This window comes from Phalacrocorax carbo, chromosome 3 (genome assembly GCF_963921805.1).
Source record: "Phalacrocorax carbo chromosome 3, bPhaCar2.1, whole genome shotgun sequence".
In the NCBI taxonomy this organism is placed as follows: domain Eukaryota; kingdom Metazoa; phylum Chordata; class Aves; order Suliformes; family Phalacrocoracidae; genus Phalacrocorax; species Phalacrocorax carbo.
Window position 1 is genome coordinate 107,208,383 of NC_087515.1, and position 13,015 is coordinate 107,221,397.

General features: G+C 44.7%; 1 protein-coding gene across 1 annotated transcript; it reads right to left on the minus strand.

Moving 5' to 3' along the window:
- Positions 1–4,099: 4,099 nt before the first annotated feature.
- On the minus strand, positions 4,100–12,800 carry FAM110C (family with sequence similarity 110 member C). Its single transcript, XM_064447967.1, has 2 exons — positions 11,332–12,800; positions 4,100–8,040 (listed from the first exon to the last, which is right to left on the minus strand). The coding sequence occupies exon 1, from the start codon at positions 12,467–12,469 to the stop codon at positions 11,372–11,374; it is 1,098 nt and encodes a 365-aa protein (XP_064304037.1). The 5' UTR covers positions 12,470–12,800; the 3' UTR covers positions 4,100–8,040; positions 11,332–11,371.
- Between the last annotated feature and the right edge of the window lie 215 nt (positions 12,801–13,015).

Below are 13,015 nucleotides of genomic sequence, written 5' to 3' on the forward strand. Positions count from 1 at the left end.
CAATTTTATTTTACAATTAAAGTAATAGGAATAGATTTAAATCCATACTTGTAATTAAAACAACAGTTTCCTGTGCCTTCCAACTGCAGGCAGAATCTGAGTTTTATTCTGTGAGGAATCGTTCCTTTTGCAATTTACTGCAGTCTCCCCAGATCTTGCCAGCTCTGCTAAACCATTAGATATGCTATAAATGCATTTCTTAGGGTACTCTAAAGAAAGCGGGCTGATAACTTTGGAAGTCTTTTTTCATGTTTGGTCTGTTTGAATCTATGGGTAGGTATTGAGAGTGTGGGATTTACATGTTATGCACATAACGAAAGACAGAAAGTATATCAAATTATGTAACTTTGGGAATTAAATATTTCCCCAAATTCTTTTTCCTTGTTTCCTTGAATTTTGCAGGAAAAAAACATTTTATTGCATCATAGTAATTTTTTCCTTAAGGAATCTGCCAGATTATCCTATGTACTGTGGATTAATCAGCAGAGTTAGATTTTTATGTACTCTGGCATTTGTACAAATGGTGTACATATGAGGACTACTGTCGCTAATATTGGCATCTGTCCTCAGGTAGGACAAGACGCTAACATAATACAAAACACACTGATTTATTTTGCAAATATTTGAACATCAGGAGAATTTATTTGTGACGGTTTGAGATCAGGTGTGTGTAACTGTAAATGGGAATTTTAGACAAAGTGGCCATGGAAGAAAACCACCCTGTTGGATAGTGCATGATGAGACTTTGTATCAGCAGGCAGAGAAGAAGCCCTCTTACCATCCCACCACTTTGTTTCTGCAATGGTTTTAGAGTGATATAAAATGTCTATGAATGTCTCATGCTCTGGAGGAATGAGATGGTCTTTCTTCCAACAACTGTAGGGTAGTAAAGTTACATGATCTAAATAACTGAAAATTCAAGAAAATTGGAGCCTCCAGACTATTAGTCTGTTTTGGAAGGTTACACTGAAGGCCTATTCTCAGAAATTACACCATTTTCAGCCTCTTTTTAGAGTCTCCTCATGTCTATAATGACACCAAGGAATTGAATCCTTTTCTATAACAGGGAGGAAGAACAGAGACCTATTCTTGCTGCCACCACAGCAGATGGAGGCAGCTCTGGGGGACACTCTTCTTAAATGCAGTAGATGCCTGGAGAGTCACCTCAGCTTGTGTTTGCAGGTGAACCCAATAGACAACATCACCATTTGATGTTGGTTTACTTTTGTGTGTGATAAACTGCTTCTTAAATTTACTTTCCTGCAGAAAATAAATGTTGAGTGGGGGCTGATTCTCAGGAAATGAGGGGCCAGCTGCATCTTTCCAACAGGTTCAAGAGATACCTTGCTGTGCTGGGTCCCACAAAGAACTGCTGCTGGTGCATTTCTTTTTTCATTCCTGTTGCTGCCAAGCTTGCCCAATTTGCTTTCACTGGCCTGATGTTCTTTTTATTGGGCCGCACTGAAGTTCCTAGAAGGATTAAACTGTACTTCACCACGAAAAGACTTGTGATTTGGCATTTGATATTTCAGTAGCTCTGCTCAGAGCTCTTTGCAGACAAGGTGTCACACCACAGCTCTGAGAAACTTATCATCTAAAAGACCAAAAACCAAGCCAATGGTGATGTTGCAAATGGTAACAAAGAGGAAAACAATGAAAACCAATATGCTAAGTTACGCAGGAAGAGCTATGTACATGAAAAAGGACTGGAGGGTCGGTCTCTAATGTAGTAAGCCTCTGCTTAACTATGCAACTCATTCATTCCTTGACTGCTTGTATGTTTAGTTTTTAGTTTCCTTGGGATAGGGACAGATAAAGATTGAGCAGAAAGCTGTAAAACCTGACTGGAAACATTATTCAGAAAAAAAGACCTTACAAGAATAAGGATAGATAGAACAGCGCCTTGAGTAACATGATTGGCACATGAATGGAAACACAGAAAGGGACTTGCAGAGAGGACATAAGATGAGCAATTCAAACTGATGAATAACTGTGGGGAGTGGTTAAGACTTCCTGCTCACCAATGAGAAAAAGTGATGTGATAAGAGGTTGGGTTGACAGGAAGGAGTAAGAGCAGCATTCCCCTTAGCGTGCTCAGCTGTGTCTGCCTGCGAGAGTCTAAATCTTGGCTCTGGTTGGTTCAGCACTGTCTTATGTTGATCCTCACCTGATGAATAATCATGTGGTTTTGTGGGTAACTGTCAACGATTGCTACCCTCTGGTTCTTGCTACAGCCTATGAAAAAGAACATAAAATCGGTACTCCCTCCTGAGTATTGAGGTGAATTGTGAAACCCAAACAATTAAAGCTCTTAGATTTTTTTAATCATATTAATTGACAAGGTAACTCAGCTCCCCTACAAATGTGCAAACTAATTTTACAGGATTTTATGTTCTTCCAGGAGCTAGACTGATTTCTGGAGATGGATATATGTAACTCACTCTGATCTGGAGGTTGCTTTTCTCTGACACTGTTTGTTTTTCTGGTATATCACTAGTTTTATTGGCAAGTGTAAACAGTCAAAATCCTCAACAGCTTTTTTCATGGAGATCTCCCTGGACCAGGCTGCTTGTTACATCATTGCCTGCAAAGAAACTGAGTGGTCCTTTCTAAGCCCATTTTATTCCAGAGATGGGGCATCTACCACCTCTCTCTGCAACATTCCATTTAAGTGAACTGATATAGTCCCCTTCAGTCCCGCAGGATAAATCCAGCCCAATTATTAAACCTCCTCAAAATTTGGAGGCATCTCTGCAAGGTAAAGCTAAGCCCTCGATTTGCTTATTTGTCTGCTGTTGACATAGACCATTCTTTGTCAAAAGCTTTTGGAGACACTAAATACTTCTGCAGTTCTGTGTTCAGAATGCACCAACTTCTACAAAACACCTGAAAAGCCCGTTTTCCAGTTACTAGATCTTTGTGGAGTTTCTTCCCAACACCTATTTACTACCCAGAGATGAATCAAAAGAGAAGCAGTGAATCGGTAGTAACCTGTGGATTTTAAGAGGTTGCTTGCACCACACAGCCCAAGAACAGGAGCTTGCAAATCCTTATTTCTGGAAAAAATCCCCTGGACTTTATAAAATATGAGACAAAGGTGCCATGTGAAAAATTACTTAAGAACAATGTTCTTAAATGCTAAGCTGGGCTGTTGCCTAAGGATATTCACAGGCTACAGCGGCTCCTTCCTCTCCTAGGTAGCAATACTACCCAAGGCTTGCTGTGGGACATTAACCTCCACAGAACAGGGGATGCACAAATTGTCACCCCTTTCCAGACTTGCTTTGTATCTTGCACTGAGGTCAACCAGGGCTTGTGTGGGGAAGGCTATATGTCAATGATGATAAAGTTGCTCTTGGGTTTTTGTGGAAGAGCCTAATCTGCACAGCAAGCATCAGTTAGCGCTACCTTCAGTTGTGTTCAAATGCTCGCTAGTGAAACACTTGTGTCTGAGCAGGTTAGACCATACCAAAATGATAATTATGCAACTGGAGTGCATTGATCTCTGTTAAAAGCTCACTGTATGCAAGTTATTTCTGCTGCTTTCTTCACAAAACACACACAGAGGGAATTAGCATCATATATTGAATTCTTCCTGTGGAATCCAGTCAAACAACAGCTTGTTAATAAGATCCTGGAGGTATGGTTTTTCCAAGAACTTCAAACTCCCCGCCACTCTGAACACTGGCTGTGATTAATGTGGTACTGCCTGCAGCACACTGTAGTTTTTGACAGTGAGTAAACCCAAATATAATACTCAAGTCTGGAAAAAAATAACTATCCCATCTATCTTTTTAGCCATATTCTGAAATGAAAGATATTAAAGAACTGTGGAACAGCCCTAGCCTCATATATCTAAAATTTACTGGTAACCGAGAGGAAATAGTTACCATGAGTGCCATCTCCATACAGGATTCCCTGCCTAAGCTCTCAGCCAGGGGTCTGGGTATGGCCCAGGGAAGCACTGTGCTTTTGGATGCTCAGAGTCTAGTATCACCCTCACTCATAGCGAAATTAATTCCCTAATGGGATTCTGGCTTTAAAACAACAGCACCGTAATGGAGACAGCAAAATAAAAGTATACTTTTTCAGAAAAACATTAACTTTCAGAGTGGTATTTTTATTTACATGCATTCAATAGTACACAGGTTCTTTCACAGGAATATAAACATAGCAACTTAGAAACGTCCACACCAGACCTGACCAGTACTCCATTTCAAAGGATTCAAAAGCAGATGCAAGAAACTGCACAGGAGGCAATGACAGGACAACCTGCTCCCAGGAGAAAGTTTCCATTTAATCTCCATCGACGCAATGTTTGGCTGATTTCACAAAACATGAGGGCTTATATCCCTTAGAAAAGTAATATATGTATTATAGAACAATCTGTATTTCTTACTTATAGATTTCTGTACAGTAATATCTACAATATATGGCAAGGATTACAGTCTCTATCGCATGTCTTTATTGCAAATACTTGCATATTCCTGGTCATAAAAAACAGACTTTGTACCTTTTGCCTGTTAACGCTACAGCCACGGACGTTGCCCCTTGCCACAGCGTTGGAGCAGCTTGAAATGCTTGGGTGTAAACAGCAGTTAGCACTGCATGCTTGCACTCCATCTGACTATTTTAGTTTACATAGTTCTAGTCAAACAAAATAATTCAATTTATGACTTGCCTTTGCCCTCAGCTCCAGTTTTAGGTTTCCCAAAAGACTGGAAACCCAACTCCATTACTAAAACTTGTGTTCATACTGCAATGGCCCACATTATCACAGTTCATCACTAAAGCTGAAAAAATCCCACCCCTTTCAAAGACATATAATTATCGTTACATGTCTTCTATAATCAAATAATAAAAAAAACCAACCTTGGGAATTTTTTTGGGAAAAAGATAGGTAGTGACTAACATTAGCAAGTTTTTCTCATTTTGAGGCATATGACTGAAAGACCCAGCAGAAGGAAGGAAAAGCCTTTACATGTAACAGTTAGAGGAGCTGAGTGAAGCCGAGAGCTCCCACTCTTTTGAAAAAGCACTTAATTACCCATTCCCAAGATGTACGGAGAAAGAGGACTATCATCTACTGTTGTTCTGGCATACTGGGAAAGGTAGGTTATTAGCTTACCCAGAAGGTATTATTAAATAAAGAGAATCTATAGCTTAACAGGGAAAGATCTTAAATAGGTTCACATCGTCTCTGAAGTACGTGATACCTGGGAGATCTTGGGGTTCTTCTCAGAGCTTGAACAAAGCCAGGGAAATTTTGCCACATCTCAGTGTGGAAAGTGACCTCAACCCTGCTGAACTGTTCATAAAAACAAAAAGGGGGATTAAAAAAATACTCAGAATGGGGCCAGTTCTGATTTCATTAACCTCCGCCACAAAACCTTCATTGATTTCGAGAAAGGCTGATGTTCAATACCTTCAAGCAAATTAAATATATTCCTCCCTAACATTGAAAACTCATGACCAATGTATCTTTCATCTTAACTTTCGAGAGCTGCTCAACTAAAAAAGCAAAAACAAACAGAAATTTGAAAATGAAACAAAATATTTCCTTGGAAACAAAACAAAATAATTCTCTTCTCCTATGGAGTGCCACTTATTTGTAACACAAAAGATTTTTCCTGCACTCTGAGCATATTTTCAAAGAAAAGCAGTCCTTAGCTCTGACAAATGCATATAAATATTTATGTGATACCACACCTTGCAAAATGAGCATGAAAAGAACAGATATGGCAGGTTGTGTCCTGGCTAATAAACCTAGGCTGCTTCCCTTAAAAACCTGCACCTGAAGTGCATAAATCCTACCACATTAGCAGCATCTTGTGTTGGGAGTTTTCTGAGAATCATCCTTTAGTAATAATATAACAAATATATGTGGAAAATTCATTATTTAATGAAAATATCCCCATGTATTACCTTCCCTCTAAGTTTGCAGAAGCTCACTCATGCAAACTATTTAGTTTTCTCCCAAGTGGAAAGCAAGTTCAACAATTATTTTATCTGGAATTTTTATCTATCTATCTCAACAACTTCAGACATGTAGACCTTAGTACATAACACTAGAAAATTAAGACAAATGGCCTGCATTCTCAAACCCTTGCTGTAGTTGGGAACTAACCATCCAGGGACTGACAAGCACATTTAAAACATATGGAAATACAACCCAGATTATTTTGCTGTGAATTTAGCTGATGTCAACTAAACTGCTTGATGAGTGCTTCAAGGGCAACTCTTCCAGTGTGCAGCATTGGCATAGGTGAAAATAGGCAAATGTTCTTCCTACCACCAATGCTTTATTGAATCATCGCCACTTGCCCTCTCCCTCTCCGCTCCTCCAGATGTATTTATGGAGAGTAGCAAACACTTGAGAAATGCCTCGAGTGCTCACTTGAGCTCAGCACCCACCTGGCTGCACCGGCAGCTGTTCTGGGGCAGGAGAGGCAGTGGCAGGAGTTGCCACAGTGCGGGCAGGAGGAACATGGAGAATGAAAGCTGATGTTTCTGGACTCTTCACGCTGCAGGTCTAGTGGCCAGATAAGCTGGATGCCACATCCATGGTAACACAAAGCAAACTTTCAACCTCTGCAGGACTCTGGGTCTAGTCGCTGTTCTACCAGCAGGGCAGCTCTCACAGCTGGGCATTGGTGTGACTGAAAGGAGAACTGGCTTTGGCTTTGTCTGCGGGGTTCTTGCATTCTTTTGTGGTTTTCAATGTCCACAAAGAAATGCTTCAGTGCAAGACATTTCCTAGCAAGCACTGACAGATTGGGGTAAGTGTTTGAGGCACGGCCAGCAAATTCCATGAGTTATTGTAGACGCCCCATTATCATCTAAAGTATTTCTTATCAGGTTTTAAAACACATTTAGCACAGCCAGCCCAGATGAAGCATTTTATTCATGATATTGAGTAAAGTGCTGTCTCTTCACTGGGTGTCTCACCCCATCAGGATATTTACCTGGCACGGCTGTGTCCTGACATGCCGACTTGCTTTCTGGTGCAGGGATGCCATCCTGGACATCCCAAGCACAGCCCTACCCTAGACCCACGCTAGGAAGTGTGGCCTTACATAGCCTGGGATACAGTTTACTAATGTGATTCTGTAAGCCCACTGCTCGCTCACAGTGCATAAAATTAACGGTGTTAAACCACAAGCTGCCAAACTGCAATGTTTGCATTATCGGAGTTGGAGACATACTGCGAACAAAGCGGAGGAGCGGTGCACATGTGAATTCTACTGTTCTGCAGCAAGGCAGCAGCAACGCAAAACCCTCTCTCATTTTTGACTACCTGTTTCTCAGACCCGTGCTCCTGAAAAGATTTCGGGCAGGGGTTTAAAGGTTATTCCTCCCCACTGGCTGAGCAAGCTGTGTGACAGAGCAAACTAGATGGATACATGGTACTCCAATTTGGCTTGAATACTCTCACAGAAAGAGAAGCTTGGCAGGGATTTAGCTTACAACATATTTGCCAAGTATCCCAGATAAAACTGCTGCAGTTAGTCCTCACCAGCCAAGCAAATAACATCTAATGATGTCAGGATGAGCCCTGGTCAAACAGCCCTGGTAAGAGAGAGCCTTTGAAAGTCCAGGTGGAGCCTGTCTGCCTGCAAGGAAATGCCTGACCCAGAGGTCATTGACACTTCATTCCCACTTTCTCCTCCCATCCCTGCTGACAAATTCATTGCTGGAAAGAGACGGGTGCACAACACAGACCTTCTGTCACAGCCCGGAATGGCATCCTGGGGCAGTGAGATGATGCTGAATATTATCATGGATGGCAGCTGCTGCCATGCTTCGCTTTTCCAGGAGCTTTTGTTTCTCACTGCTTCTCTGGGGCACAGTTCACAATCTCCGCTTGTCATTGTGCTCTTGGACACCCCTGTGCTTGTGACAAGATTGAGGCTGCCAGGGGATGGGTGCGAGGGTAGGAGGCGATAATGAAATGCTAAACTTGGACAAAGTAGTCGTGAGCCAGATGAGGGAAGAGTTTCTTCCTGTGTCTGGATTGGTTCAACTTCCAAGTCAAGGATTCTGAAGAAAGAGGGGAAAAAAATGTGTCATTTATTATTTATCGTATCAGACAAGCATAAGGTGACACTCTAAAGCTTTTATTCAGCTGCTTATGGCTATTGCCAACATCGTAAATTCCCCTCCCAGGAGATTTCCACTTGAATAATGAACATCCATTTAAGAATGGTGCTGAAACTCAAGGCTGAATAATCTTGATTCAAACCTGGAAGGAGGATGCAAAGTGAAGCAGGACTGACAGCGAGAGGAGCTGAACTGCAGGGGTGAATCCAGGCAACATGCCACCGTGAAGCAGCAATGCCCATCTCGCTGAGGACCTCAGTTTTCTGAAGCTCACAAGCCACACACGGACCCTGCAGTCATCACTCTGATGAAACATGTTAGGGAACCTGATCCTTCAAATAGCTGTTTTATTTAACTGGTGCCCCACCGGGTCCCAGAGAGCTCATGAAAAATTAATTGGAGAACATAAAATATGAATGGGATGATCACCAGCCCATAAAAGCCCTGCAGTTCTTGAAAGGTGTTTTATATGTAATGGATGCTGGATTTTAGAAAACATGTTTCTGCCTCTTTTTCCAAAGAAGGTGCAACAATTTTCAAGCCTCTGTGTAAAACGAGGCACCTCCAAAGACGTGCCTGGGAGCGCCAGGGAGAGCACATTGCTCCCGCCTGCAGCAGGTGTCCCTTAGCACACAGGAGTCCACTGCCCATTAATAACCAGTAGGCAAACTAAAAAGAGCCAAATACAAGGACATAGTGAAAATACATAGGTATTTAACTTGATGTTACGTTGTCAGAGAAAGTGTAGAACTGAAACGTGAACGTTTGATCAGAACTACAGGACTCGTGATCACGTGGTGATAACTCTCAGCTTATACTCTGCCTAGTAAATGTAATATTTAACTTATGGTAGCTCTTGATTACTCTTGTTCTTTATTCTGGGTGCTGCGTGCAGCTATTTTTAGCTGACCTTTCTGAACCTTCTGTGTCTGTGGCCTAAATGTTAAGTATGTTCTCAGTTTTCAGAAATTACCTTGGAAACAATCACAGCCCTACTGCTGAGGCCTATCAGCTGAGAGTCAGCCCTCGTATGTTTAAAATCAGGTTTATGATATGGACCCTATGGATTAGCATTTCTTAGACAGCCAAAAATTTTAGTGCCAAAGGAAATTGATGCCCATGTAAAGAACTCCCTTGTTCTAGGTATTAAAATTATTGCACAATGACCATATACTTGAATAAACTTGCTGTTTACTTCATGGAGGTCTTTTCACCACCCTGTTAGGCTATGCGATGTGAACGGTCATTTTGTCTCAGATGTTCAAAAAAAAGTGATTGGCCGTGCCCATGTGGGGTTACACCAGCTCAGCCCCGGGAAAAGAGCTTCCCCCTGTCTGCCCTTGCCTTTGCCCTGGTGAAGCACCTCCTGCCCTTTGCCTCTGCAGACTGCATGCTCCCTGGGGTGGTCACCAGCATCTCCTGCCTCAGCCGCCACGCTGGACACACTTAGCACCATGCAAATGGTTGGGGAAAGGGCCAACAGCTCCCTCCTGAGCAGGCTCTGTGGTGGTGACCACAGTTCTGGCTCTGGACCCTACCCCCAGCAAGGATATTCAGGAGCGAACAGACCTTTATTTTGCTTTTCTTCATGGAAATGTGGTTGTGTTTGTTACGTGGGTCCTGCTTGCAGTGAAATCTGCCTCCCATTCTCTGCACTTAGCACGGGCGGCAGCTGCAAAAAGCTTCGCAAACTGCCACCTGCACCATTTTGTTTTGTGTATCTCCCTTGCCTTTTATCACAGAAGGATGAGCAAGGAGAAATGATTAGCTCAGGAGGGCCCTTTCTTCTCTCTAAGGTAATTTGGGAAAGGATCTGCCACACAACAACACATCTTCAAGTTGTCAGCTGGGTACCTGACAACCGTTCTTATCTACAAGGGCTTGAAATGTTTGTGTGAAAATGGCTCTGTCTCCCTTCCTCCTGCCTCAGCTTGCAGGAAAAAACCAGGCTTTTAAAAAGTGATCCAGACTTCACATAACTAAAACCGATTTCAAATAAATGGATTTCTGCATAATACACATTGAAGGCATTGGGAGTGATAGCCCTACATCTACGTAGGAAAGAGGCTCAAGCACTACATTTCTGCACGTTCCTAAAGCCCACGCTCTCTATCAACAGCTGTATCTACACTAAATGATGTTCTTCTCATGCACCAATTACGAACTGTCAGAAAATATACACATAAACCTTCATATCAAGGTCTGCTCATGCAATTTTTAAATACCACACTCTAAGCTGTGGTACTTATCCTGAGGGCTTCATGTACTGGAAGGAGAAAAAACTGTTATCTACTAGATCATCAGTACCAAAGGCCCCAAGAATATGGTTCTTTTTCAGGAGATCAGATGCAAAATAAACACAGCTTTTATTAAAACCAGAATATCAGCTTTTACCAGGGCTAAATTTGTTCTGCTTCTGTCCATGAAGTAATTGATTTCCAAGCCTAGATGACACACATTTGTATTAACTACCTTTAGTTTAAAACAGTGAAGTACCCCTCTAACCAAGGCAAACCGCACAGCCTATTTCCAGCTACCGGTGCCAAAGCACACAGCAAAACCCACTCCAGGAGAGCCAAAGCCACTAGAGTCAAACAGGACAGAAAACTTCAAGCCTGTCAAATTCTTCGGGGTCACCTGGAGCAAACTTTTATGGACCCAACAGAAAGCTGTGGGGGAAACAAGATTGCGAGCAGGAGCACTCACTCGGCTTTGCTTTCCTGATACTTGGGGATGCCTATGTACAAGGGGAAGGGAGAGAGAGTGAGGGAGACTAAGGAGGGGAGAACTGTAGCAGCATAGTATAAATTCAGCATACTCCTAATTAGTAATAGTTTCAGTTCAGTCTGTTATCTAAGCAACTGCAATTAAGGGCTGAATACTTTTCTAAGGTTTTTTTTTTTTTCTAGTGTTTAATGCAGCAGAAATGAGAAAACAAGCTATTTACAAAGCAGGAATCTGCAAGGACAGATCTCCTTCATAGACACTGACTCTTTCATTTCATGTGGGGGGTCTGATCTAAATCTGGCAAACATTTATTTGTTTGTACTTTGGTTTTTGTAACAACAGGGATTTCTGCTTTGCAAAAAGGCCATACTGGAACACGTAGTATACAAAACACATTTTCCTTCTGCCCTTCATGAAAAGACTAAAATAAACTAAGAAAAGCCAACTGCGTGCTAAAGAGGAAAGAGAAATACATAAATCAACAGGGTGAGGCATAGCACACACCTTGAGTTCACCAGACTGCGATGCACGCTGAAAGAAGCCATCATGCCAGTTCCTGGATCACCTTGTTAGTCTCCTTGGCTTTCTTACATGTGTACAGCCATTTGATTATCCGAGCGTTGCGCTCGACCACAGAGGTGCTGCTGGGGACCTGCTCTGTGAGTTCATCCTCCAGCAGCCCCTCGTCCCCACTGTGCCTAGTGAAGTCGCTCTCGGACGTTGCCACGCTGATGCTGCGGATCTTGAAGGAGACATTGTCGGACACCACGGAGAAGTTCTCTCTCCCAAGATCCTCGATGACCTCCTGCTCCAGGCCACAGTACTTGAAAAATGTATCAAACTCGGAGAAGGACTTGGAGTAGCGAGAGCTGATGTCCGACTGGGAGCGCTGGAGACCTCTCCTCTTCACCTCCTTGACCTCCTCAGGAGGTATACTCGGTTTTGAGGGTCTCTCATGCTCTTTTGTACATACCCCTGAGGCTTTGGTGCTCACAGCAACAGTTTGCTCCGCTCCATGGTGGCTCGGCTCATGGTCACCGTGTTTTGCTGACAGAGGCTCTTTGCTCTCGGTGGCTGCGGTGTACTCCATGACTCTGGGCATCTCTGGGGAAGCCAACTGCTTCTCCTTTACAGACCCTTGGAAGATCCTCCTCACCAGGCTCCCTCGTGAGCTGTCCTGGCTTTGACCTCTCCCTAACTCACATTTCTGGCGGTAAATCACCAGGGAATCCGGCCGCATCTGCCTCCTGGGGGTGCTGCGCCTGGCAATGGGGGGGCCATGCTGCAGGGGGGCACGGCAGGAGTACACCGCCTTAGACAGCTCCAGCGGCTTCGCGCCCTTCCCTCTGCCAAAGTCCCTACTGATTTTTTTGCTCTCCACTGAACAGGTCTCGCTGCTGCTCTCCGAGGCTGAGCTAAGCACGATGACGGGCTCCTGCTTGGTGCTGATTACCTGCTGGCTTTTTACGTACTTGGCCTTATCGGCTGCCAGCCTCTCCACGGCACTTTTCCTGCCGGGGTTGCCTGCCTCCATCTGCCTGCGGAGGTACTCGGGCCCCTTGTTGAGGAGTCGCAGGGTGAGGGAGGAGTGGAGGTCCGAGATGGCGTGCATTCTCACGGCCCGGGAGAGTTCAGTTGGCATAGCAGTTTCAGGGACGCAGATCCCGATTCCAGTCCTGGGAGGAAAGGAAAAAAAGAGGAAGGAAAAGAAAAAAGGGAAAAAGCAAAATAAAAAAAGGCAAAAAAAAAAAAAAAAAAAAGAAGAGGAAAATCTGGGCGCTGGGGGCGGCGGCTGCGCCCCTCCGACGGCCGAGCTCCCCCAGCGCGTCCCCGCTGCTGCCGTCGGGGCGCTGCGTGTGCGCGCTGCCGCCCGGACGCGCGCGCCTCCCGCCCCGCCACCGCCCCGCGCTCCCGCCCGCGGCTGCGCCCGCCCCGCCGGCCCGGGGCAGCCAATCCCGCCGCTGCGCGCCGGGCCCGTCACGGCAGGCAGCGCGCGGCCCGCCAGCGGCGGGGGCTGCGTGGGGGTGTGTGGGGAGCTCCCCGGCGGGGCGGCGGCCGGGGGCACGGCGCGCGGGGCGGGGGCGCGGGGCCCGCAGCACGCTCACCGCCGGGGCAGCGGCCGGGGCAGCGGCGACCCTGGGACAGGCGTTTGTGGGCGCCCCGCGGCTGTGCTGCGGCGGTGCGCCCT

Bases quoted from the DNA above. Each gene is read 5' to 3' on its own strand.
- FAM110C (XM_064447967.1), bottom strand. From the start codon at position 12,469: ATGCCAACTGAACTCTCCCGGGCCGTGAGAATGCACGCCATCTCGGAC.